The sequence below is a fragment of the Lipophrys pholis genome (genome assembly GCF_963383615.2).
Source record: "Lipophrys pholis genome assembly, chromosome: 4".
NCBI classification, from domain to species: domain Eukaryota; kingdom Metazoa; phylum Chordata; class Actinopteri; order Blenniiformes; family Blenniidae; genus Lipophrys; species Lipophrys pholis.
Genome location: NC_137637.1, coordinates 7,991,135 through 8,016,578, shown reverse-complemented (window position 1 = coordinate 8,016,578; position 25,444 = coordinate 7,991,135). Strand labels below are relative to the sequence as shown.

Here is a 25,444-nt window from a genome sequence, read left to right as displayed (position 1 = left end):
CCATTAGAAGGAGGTGCCATTTTTATGCAGCGTTTTACTGATTTAACCACAGGCCAGACAGTCGCTCTCGGAGATTGGAGAGCGATCATGGGCCGGCTTGTTAATCACCACACACTTATGGAAATAGAAAGACAAGCAGGTACCGCCAGACAAACTGATGCAGCCCCATTTGGTCCACAAGCTACAGCCGTGGGCGCAGCAATGAGAACCATTTTTTCCCCTCCTCTTGGTGTGTTGAGCCAAATGACTTTTACCTATTCACCTGAAATTGAACCATTGAAATATTTGCAGGATGCTAAGCGAGCTTGGACGGACACGACTGGACAACAACCTGGGACATCGGAAGTGATGCTGTCACTTTTTAGGGCGGCATTGCTGAAAGGATGCCCTGAACTGGTACAAGACGTGATGACTGACTCACCAACCCTCCCAACTGCTTCTGAGACGGATTGGCAGACTCATTTCCTGTTCCACATGAAAAAATTTTGACTAAAGAGGCACAAAAGAAAGCGAATACTGATAACAAAACAAACGAATTGTTGTCTTTACAATTACAGGAGGCGAAGCGACTGTCGTCTGAAAAAGCAAAATCCAAACAAATGAACCAGCAGCAGGGTCCACCACAGCCGCTGCCCCCTCCGCAGCCACAGCAGCCTGCCGATTGGCAGAATAACCAACCACGTCTCGGTGCAGGGAGAGGGAGAGGATATGGAGGATACGGAGGCCAAAGAGGTCGCGGGTTCCCACAGCGTCGCATGCAAACTCCGATGCAGTATCAACCAATAGTTTGCTTCCGGTGTGGAGCCCCTGGACACCTGGCGCGTGAGTGTAATGCTGGTTATCTCACGCCCCCTCAGTTCCAGAGACCGTTTCCTCCACCGCCACCCCAGATGATGCAGCAACCACCACCGCCGCTGCAACTGATGCCACCTCCGCAACCTCACCAGGCACCCAACACACAGTTCGCCCCTCAACCACAAGGGGGCCAGTGGACACAGAGACAATAGGGGTGCCCGGAGGAGCCACACCCAGGGCAGGTGGCAGAGCCATGGGTGACAACCGTAGTGGGACGATCTACTATTCCTCTCATGGTAGACACGGGGGCACAGTATTCAACTGTTTCTGTTTTACCCCCAACCGCAGAACTATCTACTGACACTGTTCCACTCATTGGTTTCTCTGGGACTACGGAAACCTGCCACCTCACCGAACCTTTGCCTGTCAGCGTGGGTAAACAGGTACTCTTACATCAGTTCATTCACTCACCTCAATGCCCTGTAAACCTGATGGGAAGAGACTTACTAGTCAAGCTGGGAGCCAGCATCCTCTGTTCCCCTGATGGATTATCTGTGACGTTGCCTGATGGAACTGTTTTGATTCATGCATATGATGGCCAGACTCTCTCTCGAATGTTACCACAGATAGTTGAACCTGAAGTCTCCTTCGGGGCTAACATCTACTGGTTGAGGCTTGGAGAGCCAACATCATCATCGATCCTTACGCAGTTTCGTTTGTGGCAACCCTGGCTACAAGCTCTCCATCCCTACTCTCCTCCCATTGATTCATTTCATTGCACTCTGTTCTATGATCGCAATGATGATTTTGAATACCAACAGATGTTTCAAACTCAATTGGCAGGCACCACACATACACTATCGTCTGTTGGCATTGTGGCTGGACCGCAGGGAGCGGCTGCTGTGGTGAAACTATCTGACTCTCTGCTGCCCTGGTTCAAAATGAGTGAAACTGCTGTACCACATATTTCGTTAGCATTAGGATCAGGTCACCAGGCCAAAGAACTGGGTCCAATGGTAAAGCAGGCTGTTTCTCTAACTGACTGGGAGCCTACATCCATCCCCAACGTTTGGTTTTCAGGCTCCTCTAAATTTTACAAGATTTTGTTGACAGGAGAGGATTCTGCCACCGCCGAAGAACAGTGGTTGACACGTGACCATGGTAGAGAAATGACTGACTCAGACGGAGCAGAAGACATGATTTCTTCCCTACCATCTACACTGTGGTCCACTACACCAACTGACGTAGGTTTCATCAACATTCCACCTGTTACGTTTACACTCCTGTCCCATGATCCCATTTACAGGTCCCAGTACAAGTCCAATCCGGAGGCGGAGGAGGGCATGCACCAGGTAATTGAGGGCCTTTTGCAGGCAGGTGTGCTTGAACCCTCATCTGCCTCCTGGAACACCCCCATTCTTCCGGTTGCAAAAGGGGGAGGTAAATACAGAATGGTACATGATTTGCGATTGATTAATGCTGTTACCTCCTCCCCATTGTCATCGGTCCCCAATCCATTCTCTGCTCTGTCCCAGCTTAGCCCCCTACACAAGTTTTTCTCTGTGGTTGACCTTTCCAATGCTTTTTTCTGTCTCCCTTTACATCCAGCTTTGCGTGACATCTTCACGTTCACACACAGAGACTCTAAATATCGGTACACTCGCCTGCCTCAAGGTTTTTTGCTATCCCCAGGTATTTTCAACCAGGTTCTGAAAAGTCTCCTACAACCTTTGACACTGCCAGACGAAGTTCTTCTTGTACAGTATGTAGATGATTTGCTGATTGCAGCTCCGGATGAAGTTTCTTGTTTGGCTGCAACCCACTCTCTGCTCTCGCATTTAGCAGAATTAGGCTTTAAAGTCTCTAAATCTAAACTTCAGGTTGCCCGGTCCACTGTACAGTTTCTGGGCCGGTTGGTGACCCAGACTGGTATGGGAGTCAGTTCCTCCCACCAATCCTCTATTCTGAACCATCCAAAACCCACCACTGTTCGCGATATGTTGTCTTTCCTGGGTCTTACAGGTTTCAGCAGGACATATGTTCCAGACTATGTCGAACTAACCGCACCCTTACGATCCATGATCGCCTCCGTGGGCATGAAAAATCTTGCTCATCCCCTTCTGTGGACTCATGCAGGTGAAGAATGTTTTATTGCTCTGAAGCAAGCACTGGCATCTGCATCTGTTTTAAAGAGACCAGACTACTCTTTACCCTTTCATTTAGATGTTTCTGAAAAACCGCACTCAGTTTCTGGTGCTCTTTTTCAGAAAAAAGGGGGAGTAAGATATGTACTGATGTACTGCTCTGTAATGTTAGACAACACTGAACAGCGAGCGCCAAGTTGCACTCGTTTTGCAGCAGGACTGGCAAAAATTTTGCAAAAAACATCCCACCTGGTCCTGGGACACCCACTGACAATACTGACGTCACATAGTGTTGTCTCATTCGTCACGTCTATGTCATTCACACTCTCTCCGTTGAGACAAACCAGACTTCAAAAGATTCTGTGTGCACCTCATCTGACCTATATCCATGAAGGCACTAATATGGCTGATGGTATGTTGGAAGGTGAACCACACCAATGTGCTGAAAGAGTGCAACAGGAAGATCAGGTGAGAGAAGGTTTGTTTGCTCAGCCTATTACAGAGGGATTAACATCTACTATTTTCACAGACGGCTGTTGCTACAGGAACGAGAAAGGTGAATTACTTTCAGCATATGCAGTGGTGCAGGCATCCAGATGGATAGGACAAGGACAGGATTGCACGTATCAGGTATGGGAAGCAAAAAGATTGGAAGGACAACAGTCTGCCCAAAGAGCAGAACTGATGGCGGTTGTTAGGGCTTTGGAATTGTCAGAAAATGAAGTTGTAAATATTTACACTGATTCAGCATATGTAGTTGGAGCTATACATGTTGAATTACCACAATGGCTGAGGGCAGGATTTAAAACAGCAGCAGGAACACCAATTAAACATGGGCCGGAGATTCAAAGGTTATATCAGGCTCTATTCAAACCAAAACAGGTAGCTATTATCAAGTGTCAGGGACACAGCAAGGGCTACACATTTGTTGACAGAGGAAATGCCAAAGCTGACGAAGAAGCTAAAAAGGCAGCTGGGTACAAATCTACTCTACAACTAATGGTAAGTGAACCTAAACAGCCCATGGGACCTAAGATTGATCTGAACATGTTGCTACATGACCAAGGTAAGGCTTCACCTGAAGAGAAATCCGGCTGGATCTCTTCCGGGGCAATAAAAGGGGAGGACCGGCTGTGGAAAGGTAAGGGTGGACGTCCTATTCCTTCACAGGTTCTGTTGAAGGTATTAGTTGAAGAAGCCCACTCACCGGCACATGTTGGCCAGAAAGCAGTTTTGGCCAAGCTCAGACATTGGTGGCACCCGCATATGGTTGACTTTGTGAATGACTTTGTGACTAACTGTTCAATCTGCAATCAGATGAACCCGAAGAAAGGACTGACTCCGGACGGAGGAAAGTTCCCTGTCCCAGCGGCCGCGGGACAGGAAGTAGTGATTGACTTCACTGACATGCGGGAGAGAGTAAGTGGTAAAAGATATCTCCTGGTCATGGTGGATGCATACACCAGGTGGCCAGAAGCATATCCATGTGCATCAGAGGATGCGACCTTGGTGGTTAAGTGTTTGATTAACCACTACATTCCCACACATGGTTTTCCCAAATTAATTCGGTCCGACAACGGTACACATTTCAATAACAAATATTTGCAGGCTGTGGAAAAAGCTCTGGGACTGAGGCATAAATTCGGATAAGTATATCATCCCCAGTCACAAGGAAAAGTTGAACGCATGAATGGGAACCTCAAACAGAAATCTGCAAAAATCCAAAAACACACTGGCATGAATTGGCTTCAAGCACTGCCGGTTGCTCTGATGTCTGTTCGAAGTACCATCTGCTCCTCTACAGGTTTCACACCCTATGAACTGGAACATGGACAACAATTTCCAGGACCGACAGCAGCGTTGTCCCTTGGAGACACGGTGGAACACGTAAAGTATAAGCCGTACTATGAGGCTCTCATACGCTCTGGTCTCTGCTTTTCCTAGACAGGTGGCATCAGATCCTCCTGAGAACGACAAACCGCCCCCTCCAGACCCAGCACCATCTCAGTGGCTGTATCTGAAGGTGTTCAAACGAACGTGGACTGAGCCAAGGTGGACTGGCCCCTTCAAAGTGGTCGAGAGGACTTCTCACGCCGTGAGGCTTCACGGAAGAGGACCCACGTGGTACCATCTCTCACAGTGTACTCCGGCTCCGCCTCTCCAGGAAGAGGACTGACAGTGATCATGCCTAGACACGGTGCAAGACTGATCTGGGTTCCTTCAGACGATACGATATTGTGTGTGTGTGTCTTTTGTTCTGGATGTTAGCACCACTGCCGCCTTTGCTCATTTACTTCCTTGATACACCTATAGCCGCTACGGCTAACATTTCTAGACATGCGCGGTCTTCTTCCTTTACTAACACGACTCATCTCACTCCTTTACCTACTCCTAATTGCCCTAAGCTCGTCGGTAAAGACACAATATGTTTAATGATGATTGGTAAGCGACGACTGACATTTCAGATCGACATATGTTCCTACTTTGCGTGCCCTCAACACCAGAACGATCATTTTTACTTGGGTTATCCTTTTAGTAAGTCATGGGACTATGTATTTGCTTATTCTGGTACCGACTGGATTCCTTCTTTGACTCCCCCGTCAACTTCTTACTTATCTGCATTGTCTATAGTACGAGGCACACTCAGTCATTCACTGACACCAGGGCTCCTTTTGACTGTTGACTTAGAATCATATGACTTGGACTCAGACTACTCAGCTGGTATGAGTTATAAATTAGGAAATATCTCTTGTAGATTTCTCAGACTGTGGGCTTATGCAAGCGGAGATGATCCATTTAGATTTGCTCAGATTTGTCAGATGCCAGTGGACACCGCTTCCCCTGACATTCTCACACCTCCACGAGTAACTCACAATACTTATATCCCCAGTGTCACCGGTGTGGTTTCTTTTGATACTCATAAACTTACTCTCTCTGATAGGTCACAGGTGGAGACTGGATATAGCGAACCTAACACCTGGTATGAGTATACTTCCGCTGTTGCTGAGGAGGCTAACAGAGGCGACTGTCTTGTGTGCTCTCCAGCTCGCCCGACCTTGGTTATGGTACCCACAGATTTGGAGAGATGCTTTAATGCCACAAGGTGCTCTGAATCCCCCAATTCCACAGATTGCATCATTGATATTATGTCTAAAGATAACCCCTCGCCTTCTTGTTTATCTTGGGACCTGGTTTACCCGGTTACGCCCCCAAATGTGCAACCACCTGTGTTTAACCCCGACATATATCCTAATCTTACCTGTTTTCAACCTAATTCTGCTGTCAATGGATCCCCTTCTGTAGGTGTAGTTCCACTTTCTAAGTGTGCCCAGATTGTCATCCTTCGCGACATCCCGAAGCTGGTCACCCCACGAGCAGATGTTTGGTGGTTTTGTGGTGGACGTCGTTTATATGATATCCTGCCCGCTGTTTGGACAGGACGTTGTGCCCTGGTTTCGCTTATCGCCCCAATTCAGTTGCTTCCCATTTCTGCCTCGAGCCTGTTTCCCTCCTCCTACATGTCATCGCACCCAATCTTCCATCGACTTAAGAGAGATGTAACTAAGGATGGTGAGCTTTTTGTCGCCTCCCTGAAGGAGACATTGCGTCTGTTCCCCATGAGTACCATATTATGGACCATTCTTTTGGTTTCATTAATGCAATCCCAATTTTTGGCCAAATTGTTAGCATTAAAAAACTTTTTTATGGTGTTAATTACGTGCACTTTAACACTCAGCGCTTGGCCAATTATACTGTTAATGCTGTTACGGCTATTCATAGTCAGCTGTCAGCCACCTCTATCATGACTATACAAAACCGAATGGCAGTTGATATGCTGTTAGCTGAAAAAGGGGGTGTCTGTGCTATTTTCGGCAGCTCTTGTTGTACTTTTATTCCCAACAACACTGCTCCTGACGGTTCTTTGACTAGGGCCCTAGCGGGTCTTCAACTGCTATCCAGAGAGATGAAGGATGTTTCAGGTACGGTCCCGGACCCCTTCACTCAATTCATGACTGCTTGGTTTGTTAAATATAAGGATTTTGTTACTTCTGCTTTGATTGCCACGGCTATTTTTCTATCTGTTCTAGTTACTTGTGGCTGTTGCTGTATTCCCTGCATCCGATCCCTCTGTAACAGACTTATTGTGACTGCTGTTGAAAAGTCCAGCCTTGACCGCCCCCCTCCACATGCCTATCAAATGGTTCAGACTGATGACTCGTCAATTTTTGTTCCAACTGCGTCTGATTTTGATGATGGCCGTATTGCAGAAGATATGTTATATGTTTAACTGATTTGTGGCCTGATCTGTTGGCTCAGGCCAAAAGGGGGACTGTTAAGAGATTCTATTCTTAAAAGCTGTGTGAAAGATACTAACGTGCACTGAGGAATTTGCTGACCGCTTGACTAACAATTTGCTGAGGTCTGCACTAATGAAAAACACCTCTATTTTATGGTTGCAGGACGTGGCCTGTAACATGTGGTTATCTCAAGTGTTTGTAGGAGACAAAGCCTGAGACACAACATCTTAAGTTGGGGGAACGAAAACCTAGACTACAATCGGCGGAAACCCGTCACAGCTGGTCCCTTTTGATGACCTCGCTCAAGTACCCCTTGAAACCCAGGCTGGCTTTGTGACATCCTGCAAACCTCAGCTAACCCTGCAGTGACCCTGTGACTCACATTTGGACTGCCCTGCCTGCGAGCAGATGAATGCATAAATACACATTTTGCAGAGGCAGACACGTCTTTCTTCCCGTGAACTGCTCGCAGGTCCCAGAATTCTGTAAATTGTAATTATTGCTTGCTTACTGCACTTCAATATAGTCTGATGATTAATTTTTAAGAAACTTGACTCATGTGTCTTTCTTTAGTTAGACTGGCAACAAAAGGACTTGTGGTGCGAATTAAAAAGCACCCAAAAACGTGTATAAACATTTCTTAAATCTTTTTCAGTTCAGCACAAGTTAATTATTTCTATTCTATTTCTTAAGGTAATGGACTTCTTCACTACATTGGGTCACTACAGAGGAGCTCAAGAGCCACACTTTGCAGGCTTTGGCCCCATTCGCATGACGTTTCAAGTAAAAAAGGCATCGTTGTTTCGTCCACCACATCGGTCAGTTTAGTCGCCAACAATCCAACCCATGGACAGGTGGTACTGCTTTACATGGTTTACCAGTAACAGGCTTCATTGACTTGACCTGATATTTGCAAATTTGAATTTTCACCCGTTAACACGACAAGGGAGTTCCACCGTAGGAGTGATTTTTGAAAGGTTGTTTTAAGTGGCTCCACTCACTGTTGTTATGGAAACGAACACCAAAAATGCAACAACCGTTTTGCGTTTTCACTTAAAGAGATCGTGGTGTAAATGGGGCCTGCGCTCATCATCTGTCCAGCCTATCAATGAATCCCTGCTCCTGCTGCTCTTCGAGAATCTTCCACTTACCTCCATGGAGAAGCGTCTGTGCTGGGCCTTGCTCTGGTAGTGCAGGTGGGATGGAGACTGAGCTCCCGGTGTGTTTGACTCTGGGCTCACTGGACTGGCATCGTGAGAAGGAGGACCCAACCTGTCTGGGGTCAGGCCTGACACAGGAGAAACATGACCATCAGGATAGATTCAGAGTTCATTGATATTTGATACTTTACTTTACTTACAGACTACCTCATAATGTGCAATATAATTTTTATAGTTTTTATTATCCTATAAATACACTCTGTACTCCTGTAAATACACTCTGTACCCCTGTAAATACACTCTGTACCGTTCACAGGACTGGTCCGTGCACCTTACCCCCTACTCCCCCCACCCTCCTTCTTGCACTATATTCTGCCCTTTTTAACTGCTGCACTGTCACTGGAGTTGTTTTAAATCTCACTGTACCTGTACATGTGACAATAAAAGGCATTCTATTCTATTCTATGTGAGTTCCAGTAAGTCAAAACAATGAAACTGAAAACTGAACAGCGCATGACTGCTTATTGCTAGGGCCCCTAACTAGATTCTTTATTGCTAGCTGTGGCAATAGAGCATGCCACCGTCGGGTTCCCACACAGAGACGCGGAGTCAGAGTTCCAGTTTGACATAATTTATTAAATGAAAAACCACTAACCAAAACTAAAAACACACACAGAGGCACAGTCTCTCTCAAGCGCTTCCATGGGTCAATGTGTTCCTGCCTGTCACTCTGTGTCTGGGCGGTTCCTCCTTTATGGGCGGAGAGGTGAGGCAGCACACCTGATTCCTGTCAGGGGCTTAATCACCTCTCTGCCACACTAGCATAAGAGCATTAACATCAATCCACACCATGAGGATGTGTGAAAGAAAGCCTGAAAGATAAGAGCTGCAGAATCAGAGCAGGTGGTATGTTGTCTCTGGTAATATTTCTTGTCACACAATTTTTCTTAAAAAACAGTCAGTTTGTCTACAAGTTGAAAAAAAAGTGAACATTTTCAAGATGTACTTCATAGTTGGTTTCTTGGTGATCGAGCAATCGTTTTAGTCATCTGGTCAGTTTGTGGATCCCTAACTAAAATTAGTTTGACTCCTCTGGTCCACGGTATGAAGTAGGTACTTCTTTATTTTCTTCGTCAGACCATTTGTAGCTTCCTGTACTCTGGATGAAACCACCCAAACAAGAACAAGGCTTGTCACGACCCTCTCAGTTAACCATGCTGAAGCGAAGCACGTCCCGCGATTATACAGAGAGCACATCAGCGTGAATAGTGTGACAGGCTCCAATCAGCATGGTGGGACGAATGTCCTTTGAAGCTTATCACCGAACACTGTACAATGGAAGTGATGCCCGTTTGATGCCAAGCTGGCGTCTTTTGAACTCTCTCTGCCGGGAAGGTTCATCTCTTGTTCGAGTGCCGAGTATCTGCCACCTCACTAGTATGGTGGACATGTGTCTCCATCACATTTGAGGTGTTAGATTACACTATGTGTGTATGTGTGTGTGCTCTACAACTCAAAGTTTCCATGGAGACAGCAGCGGACAAGGACAGCAAGTTGAGGAAAGGGTCTTTTACTGTGTGTTTCCATAAAGCTTCCCTCTTCATGTGTGCACACAGACATGAATATGTAACATGACCTGTGGCCTCTTTCATGCAGTAGACCAGAGCTCTGCAACCTGCGGCTCTGCAGCCACATGTGGCTCTTTGGCCCTTCTTCAGTGTCTCCCAGAAGCTTTCACTAATTTACACCAAAAGAGACATTTTCTCTTACTTGCATTATATGTATGCACACTAAGTCATTTTCAACAGGACTTTTAACTGTTGGCTGAGAAAGGCTTTTAAAGTAGGCACAATTAGAATGTTTGAAATTGGTAAAAACCACAAGAAATGGGGGGAAAAAATCTACAAAAAAAAAAAAGTTTTAATAAAAAAAACAAATGACTAAAACAAAAAAAGGTTTAAAACAATGACACACACACACACACACACACACACACACACACACACACACACACACACACACACACACACACACACACACACACACACACACAAATGATTAAAACAGCTAGAATGTCAAATTTCGAATAAAAAAAAAAAGTTGAAACCTCTAATATCAGGAACAAAAACCGCAGATAATTTAATGTAATTTTTCCCATCCTAAATTGTAATTGAAACTTCACAAATACAACATAGACACAGTTTATGTTCATACATCATGAAACTTTATCAGCTGTGTTAGCCTCATTTTAAAGGTCAAATGTGTCTTGTGGCTCCAGTTGAATTTCATTCAGTGGAAAGCGACAGAAACATCTCCTTTAGTCATTACGTTTGCAGAACCCCCCAATTAAAGCTGCAAGCAGCATTATACAGGCCCTCGCACACCCACACAAGTTGGAATGTGTTACATGTCGAGATTTTGTGCACATATCCCCACTTTACCAGCAGGTTACGCTATGCTCGATTGACGTAACCATCTTCAGGCTGTGATCAGACGTAGACTCTCGTGCAACATGTATGTGAATTAGCGTGTATTATAATTAGCGTGTATGCTAACATTAGCCCACATGCTAATTATCCCAATACAAACACTAACGTGTATGCTAATTAGTGCATACAAATGTAAAGCCACATCCACATGAGCCATAACGATCTTTTTTCTCCCCAAGGTTCTCAAAAAAAGTTCTGTCCACAAGTTACTATGAGCACGGCTCAAGACAAGGCTTCAGGGAATGTAGTACATATGCCAGGCCTTTAGGGGCGGTGTGTCTCACCAAACACACAGAAAATGCAGAAGAAGAGAAGGAGCACATAGAAATTTAGAAGTAGACTCCTGCACATAAACTTACATATGACTGTGAGTTCTAAAGGTCTATGGCCCTGCTCCTCCTGCTGCTAGCGTCAGTAGCTTCTGCAGCTGGACCGGAGCTTGTTGTCCGTGATTGTTACTGTTATTAAGTGACATTGCAGACCGCGGTGGGGGGAGATGGGGGTGATTAAGTCAGATGATTGTCTTTGCCGTCGACACCTCAGGGTGTGGACGACACGGGCCAGAGTTTTAGCATTTCCCCACTCTGGGACCCGTGTTAAAAAAAAAAATGTTTTCGGGCCTCTGAAACCCTGCCTTGTGTGGATGATAGGCCAAAAACAGCTCGTTTAGGTGATCCGACGTGCTCGTGTGGACGGCCCCTAAGCGTGACCATGTTCAGGCTATTTACATCGCACTTCCTGTTTCATGCCGAGCGTGACCCCTGCCACGCCCTCAAATGGTGTTATGACTGAGAGTCAGTCAAGCTGTTTTATTTTGTCTTTGATGGTGTTGTTAGCCATTGCCACACCCCCAAATAGCAGTACAAGTAGAGATTGCGATGAGGGCCGGTCTCTGATGCAATTATGGTGCCACTTTGATACACTTTGCTCACCAATTTCTATTCTATTACCACGCCACATTTCAGGTCCTTTGGAATTACCCCCTTAGACTAGTTCTCTCTAGAAAATTCAATTTGTTCCAAAATCTGCCAAAATCCAAGATATACTGTATTGCAAAATTGCGGACTTCCTGTTCAGTGTTTGGTATGTGTGTCCAGGCTTTTTTGTGCGTAGTGGGGTGTTACATATGCGGGCCAACTTTAGTGGCTCTAGGTGAAACGGGATCCGGGGGTTGAATTTTCCAAATTTTTAAGGTGGCACTGTTGAGCCATTTTTCCAGTCATGTGTAATTCCTCCAAATTATCACATTTGTCACCAGGCCTGATGACTGTGCAAAGTATCATAGGCTAGAAGTTCTATATATTTAGTCCCTCAAAAATGCGTTTTCCCATAATGAAAAAAGTATAAGAGTTAATAATAATAATCTTTACAGTTTCCATAGGGTCTTTCGGCACCTTCAGTGCTCGGGCCCTAATAATTAGCTGAGGGAGCTCCTGCCTTTGAAAGCCCTGGGTGACTTTACGAAGACATTGTAGAGAAGCTGTAAAGAGGCCTCATCATGTGATACTGACTGGCAGTGCTAATGGGGTTGGGTGGGGGGACGAAATGACACCCTGCTTGCTCGTCATTTGACTATCACAGCTACAGTGCTCTTTTGATCTCCTGATACTAATTAGGGTCAGTGAAGGTGACAATCAAAAGAGCACACACACACACAATCACAGACGCCCGTCCACACCAGGAAACCGGTTAACCTAAATGAGCTGTTTTTGGCCTATCATCCACATGAGGCAGTGTTTTAGGAGCCCGCATTCTAAAACCGAGTGGAGTGGGGCCATAGTCTTGTAAAACTAGAGTTAGATATAGTGGTTCATGTGTTTATGTGCCGAAATCTACATCTAAATTCCTATGTGGTCTGTCTTCTTCTACGTTTTTGTTGTGTTTGGTGAGTCACAGCACCCCTAAAGGCCTGGCATGTGTACTACATGCGCTGAAGCCTCGCGTTGGGCCGTGTTTATAGTGAGGTGTGGACCGAAGTTTTTTGGGAGAAGGCCAGTGAGAACAAAGATTGTTTTTTCATCGTGTCACTGTACCCATAGTGTCTGATTGCTGGGAGACATATGTGGAAGTGCGTTGTGAGTGCACAGTGCAAAGTTATACAGCGCTTCTTTTCTTTCTTGAAGAGACAAATGTCTGTCAACGAGAGAGAACATTTTAGGACTTTCTTGAATAATTTCTTGAGCATTTTTAGGGAGTCAAAATTGGGCTCGATGTCACGTCAGGAGTAAAAAAAAAGAGAGACAGAAATAATAAAAGCAATACGGTCCTTGCGTCCTCACTTTCTGTTTCAAGCAGGCGGTGCAATGCCGAATGGTTGTGTTTCATGACAGTGATCAGATGTTCACTTTCGGCTGCGTATATGCTAATTAGTGCATATGCTCATTAGCACATATGCTAATATTAGCCTGTATGCTAACATTAGCCTGTATGCTAATTAACGTGGATGCTCACATTGGCCCGTATGCTAATTCTTGCATCTGCGAATTAGCATGCATAATAATAAGCCCAGATGCTAATGTCAGCCCGTATGCTTATTAGCGCTGATGTCAATATTAGGCCGTATCATTATCATTATCGTTTTCATTCAAAAAGACCAAGGTGCTAGATTATCTGAAAATTTCGACCCTCTCATAACTTCAGTACAGCAGATTTAACCTTTGGCTTCAAAGAGATTTGTCCATTACTGGAAGATCCTTGGTAGCCAAAGCTGAAGACCTTTCCAGACTTATTTATGCTGCCATGGCACTGGATGTTTCAAAAGAATTATGCACAAAAATTTATAAAATATTATTTCATTTCATTTGGAAAAAGAGAATACATTATATCCAAAAAAATGTCATGATAAATAAGTTGTGTTGTGGTGGCTTAAATTCTTTAGATTTTACCTCCCTAAACTCTTGTCTTATATCAAATGGATCAAACTTTTCTTAAAAAATCCCAATTCAATCTGGAACTTTATTACTGCTCATATCTTTAACACACTTGGAGGAATGCATTTTCTACTAAAGATGCAATTACAATATCTCTAAATTACCAATGAAACTCCAACTTTCATAGTCAACTCTTATCATCTTGGTCAATGCTATACTCATAGAACTTTTCTCCCCATAAATATTTCGTTTGGAACAATCAGGATATTCAATTTAAGAACAGGTCTTTATATATTCAGAAATGGGTTGATAAAAACATTTTACTTGTTAGTCAATTGCTGAATGACAATGGTCAATTATTCTCTGATGAAGAGTTTCTGTCTGTTTATGAGTTCACTGTCACTCCAAAAGAATATGCTGTAGTATTTGATGCAATACCAGATGGGGTGAGAAGGTTACTGATGTCTGCTCCTAAAGGTAGAAGTTGTATTATTCCAGAACTAAATCTTGCTAGCATATAAATGGGTAACATCTGTCCTTTATTGAGTGATAAAGCCACTAATCAATGTATTAGACAAATTATTCAAAGAGATATTGTTTCCAAACCTGCAGCTGGAATAAAAGCAGCTTTTATTGGAATACAATTTACAATGACATCGACTGGAAAAACATTTGGATTCTGTCAAAGAAATGTATTATTACTAATAAGGTAAGAGAGGTTACTTTTAAATTGATCTATAGATGTTATCCAGTAAAGACATATCTGGTTAAATATAAGAAAAATATTGATACCCTTTGTTCTTTTTGCAGCAACACAGAGGAAACAATTTGTCATTTATTTTGGGATTGCACTTACACACATGTGGCCCCGGCTAGCTCAATTGGTAGAGTATGAGACTTGCAATCTCAAGGTAGTGGGTTCATGTCCCATGGCGGTGCTATCTTCCCGTGGGCTCACCACCCACAGGAAAGAATCTTAATCGGTGCAATGTGATCTGGGTGACAGTGCTCAAACTGCCACCCAGAGACGGAAAAGCGGAAGAAGATGGATGGACTAACACACATATATTTTGGATTAATCTAAATCATTTTCTAAACACCAAAATTGATCATTCATATAAATTGAATTTTCAACATAATCTGTTCGGCCTTTCACAAACTGATAAAATTAATCCAGAAAAAATATATATTATCAATCTTTTAATTATTTTTGCCAAATTTCACATACTATGTACTAAGTTTGCACACTAGGGTCCAAACATAATTGCTTTTAAAGCCGTGTTTTCCAATTATCTAGACAATCTAAAGAACAACATAAATTCCAAAGCAAGTAAAATCCAAGAGCTGTGTCAGATGTAGTCTTGCTTGATTTATATGATCTTTATTTATACCTCAAGCACCCTTTCCTTTTCTTTTTTTCTTTTTTTACTTCTAATGTATACCTTTTTTGTTTACTTGCCTGTTTTTTTTCCATGTGTTTGAGATGTAAAAATTATTGTGAGTTGTAAGATTTTTCCATCCTTTTTGTTGTAACTACATTATTATGTATATATATTGTTCAAATTTAAAAAAAAATGCTAACGATGCTCACATTATCCTGTATGCGAATTAGCACATGTGCTAATTACCATGTATGCTAATGTCAGTGTGTATGCAAATGAGCGCGTATACTCATGCCAGTGTGTTATGCCCGATGGTTGTGACTGTCTGTTGACTGATTCGACAAATTGCAGCGTACACCAGCGAGCCACCCTGTGAGACATAGGCGCGCCTAATGATTTCCACAACCCAATGGGAAACAAATCGTGTGGAGATGGCCAAACCCTGCCAAGGGTTGGCATGGCACACAAACAGGTGATCAGACGTCCAATGTGGCTGATGTGTACACCTCTAGTTCACAGACAGGACACAGGATCAGCAGAGGCCTGTGTACCAAAACAAGCAAACTGGAGCAGTTGAGTGTTGCTGGTAGAGGTAAACACCTTGGGGACAAAAGATGGGGACAAGGTCACTCCAGAGCCATCTGCTGCCCACCTAAGGCAGGACTCATTGACAGATAGGGCTTGCAGTTCCCCTACACACCTACCTGAGGCCATGGCCAAAAGAAATGCTCTCTTACATGAGAGCCACTGCAGGTCTGCCTGGTCCAAGGGCTCACATGGCGAAAACCGCAGGGCCTGTAGCACCATGGACAGATCCCATGTTGGAGCCACTGGTCGGCGAGGCGTAACATAGCCTACGGGCACTCTTCAAGAAAAGGGTCACTCTTTTGTCACTGCCAAGTGAAGCACCATTGATGGGAATGCATATAGTATGGTCCTGGGCCAGTTGTGTGCTAGTGTTCCAGACCAAGAGAACTGGCATCGTCTTTGAGGGAAAAGCACAGAAAATGCTTGGACTCCATGTAAGCAAAAAGGTCGACTTATGCCCTGCCGAAGGTCTGCCAAACCTGGTCTACCTCTGCCGGGTGAAGGCCTTGTGTTGGCTGGTCAGGAAGTTCCTCCTCCAATGATGCAGACAGGCCCAACATAAGGAGGGACACAGAGTTTCAGATATGACCCATACGGGGACCCATATCATATGCCCTGCAGAGTAGGTTGTCTGTGATCCAGCGCTGCGGTCGCGGACACCTGGCGTTCATCCTCAAAGTCTCCGTAGGGTGTACAATGAGGGAGGCAATAGCCAGTTTTATGCGCTGCCGGATCCATGTCCATCTGACGTCTGCCTTAAAAGCGCCTTTGTGTCAGTCCAACAAGCGTGTAGGATCTTCACGTATTCGTCTGAAGGGGGAACAGCAATTGGCTTTGCAGTCAATTGGCATTGGCAAAAAGCACTAGAGATGACAGTTGTAAAGTTGGCACCTATACTCCCAATCGGCTAAGGGCAGTTCTCATCGCCACAGTCACAGATTCCTCCCCAGCAGCTTGAGAACCCGTAGAAGTATGGGGGCCTGCTTCGGAGACGTGGGTGCTCAATACATCATAATTCCCCTGAAATATCGTATCAGAAGCAGCCACGGACATCATATCCTCGTCATGTGTTGCAACTTCCGGCCCTCAAGAAGTGACCACATTTCTGTTATGAGGTTGTCCACTTTACTGGACATCTGCCAGAATCCTCCTTTCTCTGCCTCTTCCTCTGACGAGGCTGGGTCTCTGTAGAAGATCGCTTATGGTGCGCAGACTGGTCAGGAGGCAGATGGCCAGACGACACAGTGTCCCAATTAGGAGGTTACTCAAAATTGGCCAGGCGGGCAACCCTCACGGACGGGGGCATAATCATGCAGTTGGTACAGGCATTCTCTATGACGGCCTACCGAAGGTGGTCCACACCGAGGCAGGAGGGACACAGGTCATGGCCAGTGGGGCTAAACAATCTCTGCAGACCAGGCACTCCAGCATTGTAACCCCCATATTTGATCTATCTATCTGTCTGTTCCAAAAGGAACAAAATTAATTAAGCAGTAGTTTGTAGTATTATAGTACTGCTCGAGGAGTCAGGCTGAGCAGAGAATGCCACTAGTGACTCCAATTCATGCGCCGAGCAGATTTATTTTTTTTAGGGATCAAATAAACTGAAAAAAACAGCGCTGTCTGTAATAATACAGCGCCGCTCTAGGAGTCAGCTCAAGCAGAAACGCCACTAGTGACTCCGAATATCGTAAGCCAAGACCAGCCTTTTCTTTTTTTTTAAGGTATCAAAAAAGGAAACCCCCAGAAAAAACAGTGCTGTTTGTATTATTACAGCACTGCGCTCCAGAGTCAGGTCGAGCAGAGAACGCCACCAATGACTCCAATCGTGCAAGCCGTGCAGAGTTTTGTTTTGTCACTGTGTCACGAACTGGGTCAAGGTGAGACACCACTAGCGAATCGTAACTGGCTCTGGAACAGAGCCAATGTAAGTAGACCGCTGTCGCTTTTTATGAAAACAAGTGCGTAACCGTAGAAAAACTATTCAACTGAAGCAGCCATATAACGAAAAACATGTGATAAACACAACAAACACGGCTTGCAATCAACAAAACAAGCCGGGTTGTGGCTTCAAATAAAGTACAACGAGCCAGGAGGCTGTAAATGAAATCTATCGAGCATAACGCATCAGCGAAAAACGCAATCAATGACTCACCAGGTGTAAAATGCCTACCACTCGGCTCTGATGAAAGTCAGCAGAAACGCCACTTGTGTAACCCTTGGAGGTCGAAATGACTCGCAGCTCCGACCGCGGGTCACAGGGCTACAGACAACAAGCAGCAAACAACTCAAAAGCAGTGGAAATCAGCAATATCATGCCGACACACCACATATACAAACCTGTGAGCAAGAAGGTGAAAAGGGACTGAGCTTCTGTGAGCCACCCGGAAGTCACGAGTGACTCTGTTGTCATAATATTCTTGACCTGCGCATGCGTAACGATGATCATCCAGTGCTTACAGACACATCTGGTGGTCTAGTGGGATGAAATAGAACTAGGGTTGTTCTTGTTTTCTTCTATTAGGGAGGAATAGTGGACTCCAGTTTTGCAGAGGGCTTTTTTTGTATATAGAGTGACAAACTATCTCTTCAGGCTGTTCAAAATACTTGACTTTGATTGAATCGAGTCAACTGCCATTTCTTCTCCAGTTGCCATGCAATTTTCTTTAATGTTCGCAATTGTTCATTTTACTGAGTACCAATACGATCATTTATTAAATGCCATAAAGCCTAATTCATACTCCAACGCAAGTGATATGTGAAGGCTATGCGTTGCCATGAACCATCTCCACACAGCCTGTATCGAACAGCCTTACAGTCTACAGTAGACACAGCACTGTGTCTACTGTAGACTGTAGACTGTGGGACTGAGCTTGTGGTGTGTTGTCACACACTCCAGCTTGCTGTTAATGAGTGTATCAGTCAGACTTTAATCATGTTCAGCCTGTAGAATCGCTGGAGTGTGGACCTGAATCTCTTTAGCATGTAGCACGGCTCGGAGTAAAACCCTCCTGATCTACTGAGCAGTCAAACTACAGAGCGACATCAGGCTAACTCTGCTGGTCCAATAGTTTCTGGTGATTAAGTTGCTGGTGTTGTCCTACCTATCTTTCTCCTCCTCTTGATATTTTAGCAGAACATAATTTACAGTCTGTCTTATGTTTATCATTGTCATTGATATTAAATAATCTCCTGTGAACTGTGAACATTGTTTGTCCTCTGTTGCGTACCTACGGGCAACGTTGGTGACGGTTCAGATACTGCAAAGTGTACTTGTACTCTGTGCAGTATCGGACCCGATACCCAGTGCTGGTATCGTCATCAGTGCATCTCTAGCTTCTAGTGCTAGTAACATATATATTTTATAGCAGGAACATAAATTAGTCACTACTAAGTAATCAAATCAATTTTAAAGAGGCTTAATTTATTATTATTTTAACTAATTTAATGGGTAGACATTTAGTTGGTTATGAGAGTGGAGCCATTGCTGCCATTTTTGCGATTTCATGCATACATTAATCCTCATAATGTCTCAGTATTCATGCATTTGCAAAGTTGCGTGGTTGGACAACATATAAGAAGGTCTCAAATGGAACTTTCACTTCAGACCAGTAGGTTTCTTGGAAACTGTACAGAGGTCACATAATGACCCCAACCACAGAATTAATTGCTCTCACCACACGAAAAGCCACTGCTGAGTAATCCAACAGCAGAAGTTCACTTTACATCCTGGTCACATGATCATGTACAAATAGACACACACAGAGACACACACACTCATCCAGAGACCAACGCTGCCGAGCCAATGACAGTGAAGCACAGAAACACACTTCCTGATGAAGACTTAGATGAAGCTACTCAGAAGAAGGCAGTGATTTAGGGAAACTGTATATTGTAAACAGTTGTGTATCTCAAGTTTCAGGTTGCTCCTGCTGGAGACCACGGTCGTGCAAAGTTGACCTGTGATCCTAAAATAAATCAACTGAATTTTGTCTACTGATCTGTGGTTGACTTTTCACCGCAAATTACAACCATCTGAATCCAGGCTCAGCATGACCTCGTGTTTCAAAAAGGAGCCACAACTTAGGCCCCATTTACACGTTTACAAAGAAAACCCCAAAACCTCTGTTGCATTTGGGGGGCAGTTCACATGATAACGATGCTCAAAGTCACGGAAAATACAACTTTTTGTGAATGGCTCATATGGTGGAACTTTTTGAAAACACCCTGTCTCTGTCTAAACGAGAGAAAACGCAACTCTGTGAAAACGCTCAGGTTTTGTCTTCATGTCGTGGACCTGGCTTGTTTTCCACCCCGGTCGAACACCTGCACTGGTGGTCGAGGTTTTCAGTGTCTGTGATCATTTGGTGACTAATATAACATAAACCCTGATTGGCTTGAATAACTAATTATTCTTGAACTGAGATCTGCCAGCGTCCCTGGAAATTGTTTGAGAAGACCGCTGATGTGCTACAATTACTCAACATAGCATTAGCACGTCTGGCACATCATCTTTCAGTGCTCTATTATATGGAAAGTGAAATATAAGCATTAATCAGGTAGTATAGAGTCACCGTCATGATACTGACGGCCCACTCGGCACTGGTGACGGGTGTGTGAGTCTTGGGTGATGCTAATGTGTTTATTGTGCTCTGTGAACTGAGACTGATTGGCTTTCTTTCTTCCTGAGTGTCAGTTTGACGTCGCTGCTCTTCAATTTAAACGAGACAAACAATCTCACTCAATCTAATCACTTGATGGAAATCTTTAAAATCCCTTCAGCTTTTATACATATCGTGTTCTCATCAGTTTGCTGAGAACATTTCAGTCTGTTCTTTCAGAAGTTTACTTGACTGAGAAGTTGAGTTTTCTATATTTGCTTTATTCAGCTCAGGACTGAGTATTTCTACCTGCACCAGTTCAAATTCCTGACTTGAGTGTAGACTATTTTCTCTTTATTTATTATAGGGACTACTATGGACTATAAGCGATGCCAGAGTCTCAGGCCCAATTTACATTACAACCTTTCAAGTGAAAACATTGTTTTTCATTAAATGTTTAGAGTTTATTGTTTTCAAAAACAAAAACAAAGAACAGCACCAACTCGAGGCCCTACATTAAAAAGGACATAGTTTCTCCCGTTTCCGTGTAAACAGACATCATTTTCAAAAAGTTGCACAAAACTTTTCTGAAATGAAAATGCAAAAACTATGCATTTTAGCTAGTAGTTAGCTTTTCATTTTCTCAAAGCCAGCTTTGAAATCCTCAGAATTTAGTAGAAAAAAAGAAAAAAGAAAAAGGAAAAGCTATTTGGCCTAATTTTCAAGGATTACTGGCTATGATTGCCACAACACTGGTTGTATACATCGCAGAGTATTATATAATCTCCAGAGGGGTATTGCACAAAACCAGGATAAAGAATTAAGCCTTGAAATATTAGTAATCCTGGATAAACTTAGCCCCAAGTCGGTTGCACGAAAGCAAGCCAAGTTCATCCTGGACAAGTAACCACAGTGATTTCTTCTCTGCAGCCAGCCTGCTCCAGACCAGAATAACATCCAGGATAAGGTTAATCTGTGGTGGATCTGCTGACAGTACTGCGAGACATTAGTGTGTTTTACAGAATCTCCACGGTTTTTCTATATGTTACGTCATCAAAATATATATCTGTTGTCATTTAATTTGCTGGTTGACTTTTAGTTTTAGTATTATTTATTAGCGCAGTTTATATATAAAGACAAAAAGCACATATAAAAAGACTATATTTGAGCAATAAAAGTATGAAGCCGGACAGTTTATTTGGAATGCTTTCCTTTTTAATACAACATCAACAATGAAAGGTTCAAAATTATACAAAAAAATCTGACCTCACTCAAGTAGGTACAATACAGATATTTTATAAGAAATCCTACATGATGGCGAAAGAGAAGAAAAAAGGAAAACAATAATATGTCACCACTTAAACATTTGGACTACAATGGAACTGACAGAAGATAATTTAGTTTTAACTGTCTCTTAAAAATACGCAAAGAAAATGAAGATTGTAACTGTTGGCTTTTAAGGGTTCCACATTATTCTGACTTTACTTTTTAACTTCAACAATCTTTCAATTCATTCATTTGGTCTTATTACTGTCAGGCCTAGTGTTATGTTGCAATTCTAATAAAGATTGGTTGTCGAATTACTGTCAAAGATTTGATTTAAATGTGTCTCAATGCAGTTAATTAGATTTTTCTATGTAACCATTTCTGGAGGTTCAAAGGCATCTTGCACTAGTAGTGCAATGTATCGACAACTTTCTGCATTCCACCTCTCCAAAATCAATTGTATGTCCCACATTCATCATAAAAGAAAAGAGGACACCATTATGTTCTATTAAATTTTCCAGTTTATTCTATTGTTGTCAGTTCTCAGCCTGAAGAAGAGAGAGCAAAATTCACAAGGATTAACACACTAAATGACAAATATTGTTGCAGTGTGCAATGCAATACTCACTTGACATTCCAGTTTGTGGATCTCAAGATCCAGTTTTCTTGGAGTCCTTCCTTTATATTTGAACGTTTAGCTCAATCACTTTCAGATTGCGTTTCTCCCTCTGGATTTGGAGTTCTGCCAGTTTTGCCTGTTTCTGCAGATGTTTTCAAACAGAATTCTGATAGTTTGTGAATTATGTAGAAAATGTTTTCTAGCCAATTAGCTCCACGGGATTTGTTCATCACATAGATTTACTTCAGCATATACTCACAATGTTATCAGTTTCCTTTTGAGGCTGGTCAGTCTCTAGGTCCTGCAACACATTTTTTACTTTTATTTTATATATTTTTTGGACTACATAAGCAGAATATCGCCACACATTTCACATGATACCTCAAGCCTTCTGGAGCCCACAGACAGTGTCTCCTCATCTGCAGAGGTCCACTCCACAGCTGCAGATGTGCTTCCCCCTGCATATAAATACTAGGGATGTCCCGATCCAATCGGTAGATATCGGATCGGGGCCGATATTGGTAATTTGTGAGTGATCGGGAATGGGCAAATCTAGCCGATCACCCCGCCGATCTAAAAAAAAAAAAAAAGAACGCGGTCCGCAACGTCACCTAATAACCACAACAATCACGGACTACAAGCTCCGGTCGAGCTGCAGAAGCTAGAAGCAGGCGGAGCGGGGCCATAGACCTATAAAACTAGAGTTATATATAGTGATTTATGTGTTTATATGCAGAAGTCTACTTTTAAATTTCTACGTGGTCTGTCTTCTTCGGTGTTTTTGTTGTGTTTGGTGAGTCACAGCGCCCCTAAAGGCCTGACATGTGTACTACATGCCCTGAAGCCTCGTGTTGAGCCGTGTTCAAAGTGAGGTGTGGACGGAAGTTTTTTGGGAGAAGGCCAGGAAGAACAAAGATTGTTTTTTTGTTGTGTGAAAGTACCCTCAGTTTACAACAACAACTAAAGAAAAAGCCTTACATAAAAAATAAAGCTTTAAAATAAAGGACTGTACTTCCCTATATTTAAATTGATGGCCAGCTCCTCTGCACTGTGCTTTTTTCTTGACTGCTAAAATTATAAAAAATAAAATTCATTGTTAGCAGACAACAAATCTCAACAATCTCCAATTGTTGTTTAGGCTACAATAAAGTAACTTACCAGACTGCACAATATTTTTGTATTTGGTTTTCACCTGTTGCCAGGTCCTTTTCTGGCAAGACAAGTTTGTTCTTTATGAAGGATGACACCGAGTAGATAGATAGATAGATAGATAGATAGATAGATAGATAGATAGCACTTTATTAATCCCCGAAGGGAAATTCCACTGTCCAGCAGCTCATCATAAGAAAACGTAAAAACATCAACCACAATTTCATTCATATACCACTGTTAGTTAAATAAATTAAGAAAGTGCAAAAATAGTAGGTTTAAAATATACTTAAAAAATGAGTTAAAATGGAATTTGAAAGAATTTTTTTCAAAAGTGATAAAAATGATGATCATGATTGTATAGATCATTTCTTTGAACTTATTCATCTGTGAGCTGAGTAACATGCACTTCCATTGGCCACATTAAAGAAGAAACACCTACTGATTAGTGGACTTGAAAACTCACCAGCTCTGCATCCTTTAACTGTAATGATGACAGTACATGGGGAGTACATTTTATTAATCTACATGTTTGGGCTACTTACGCCTTATGGCAGTCCGCGATTGTCTGCCAGGCTTTTTCCCTCTCCTTTTAGCGGCACTTCTGTTTCCTTTTTAGCGTATACTGGCTTTTGGTTCTTCATATTGTTGAAGAAGCAGCTCTTGCTCCGCAGGACTAAATGAAGTCACAGGTCCGTTATCCATTGTTCCATCTGTGATTCTGTGATCGATTTCGTGGACTTCTTAAGAATGCAGTGAGCGCACACTTATCCCACACATCCACACCTGGCTTGACTAAGCTTCATCCTGGCTCGGCAAACGTGCAACGAATTAATCCAAGAAAGCGCCGACCAGGCTTAGTCAAACCGCGCCAGCTTATTTATCCTGGATGTCTTTATCCTACTTTTGTGCAATACTCCTCTGACCTGCTTGGTTTGGGTCAAACACTCATTTGTTTACCTCCCTCGCTTTGTCCTCTCTCCCACTCTTGCCTGCTGTCTGGTTACCTCTTCCTTGACCTTCAGGAGCAGAGTGTGATGCAAACAGATGGACTCTGGGGGGTTAAACTACATCGCCAGCTGCTGCTTTCTCTGCCAATCAACTGAAAAACAACCTCATTTAGCACGAATGTTCACACAGGAAGGGAAAGCTTCAGCAGCCTGATTGCCCTTGCTCCACTTTCTTTACGCTTGAAAGTTTGAACACTGGACTTGGTGACGGTTTCACTTATCCTATTGAGGACCTGCACCACAACCTGTAACCATTGTTACATTTCTTTGAATTCTGCATTCACAGTCCAAATTCTGCATGTATCTGGCTCCTGTGCTTTATCAGCTGCTTCTTATCCCCGTAACCCTCATTTCCCTTTGAAGCTCACTGATCCTCTCTGTCCCCATGTTGGAATAAAACAACTTAATCTGTGGAGGACTGCTGCAGACACAGGTGATAGGAAGGAAAGGAAGGAAGGAAGGGAGGGAGGGAGTGAGGGAGGGAGGGAAGAAAGGAAGGAGGGAAGGTAGGAAGGAAACAAAGAAGGAAGGCAGGGAAGGAGGGAGGGAGGAATGACGGAAGGGAGGAAGGAATGGAGGGAGGGAGGAAGGACGGCTTTGTACTTGCTCAGTTGGCGCTCTATTATTAGATGAGCTGTTTATTCACACAAAGACAGAAACACACAGATGTGTGGAGGAGCAAGTGCAGAGTTTTAAGTATCTGTGGACAGAGCTTGACACTTGCCTGTCTTCTATACAATGTGCTGACTCTGTCTACAAAAAGGCACAACAACGTCTCCACCTGCTCATGAAACTGAGGACTATTAACATCAGCAAAGATATTTTAACACTTGTTTACAGATCACTCATTGAATCCACTCTCACCTATGACATTTCTTCCTAGTTCAATTTCATCACTACTACCACCAAAACAAAACTCTTCCACTTGATAAATCAGGCCAGCAAAATAAACTACCCACACTACCTCTGGCTGAACTGTACAGGCGCTCGGTGGTGAGGAAAGCCACCCTCGTCACTGAGGACCCCTCCCACCCGCTGCACCATTCCTTCATGGTGCTACCATCAGGCAGACG

The 25,444-nt window shown here is 43.4% G+C and overlaps 1 protein-coding gene across 1 annotated transcript in view; it reads right to left on the bottom strand.

Annotated features, from left to right (window-relative positions):
* cdk18 (cyclin dependent kinase 18) overlaps positions 1–25,444 on the bottom strand; it is a 133,111-nt gene that overhangs the window by 50,576 nt on the left and 57,091 nt on the right. Inside the window, exon 3 of the mRNA XM_080462386.1 lies at positions 8,389–8,525. Within this exon, the coding sequence (XP_080318512.1) occupies positions 8,389–8,525 (137 nt within the window). The remainder of the gene's footprint in view (positions 1–8,388; positions 8,526–25,444) is intronic.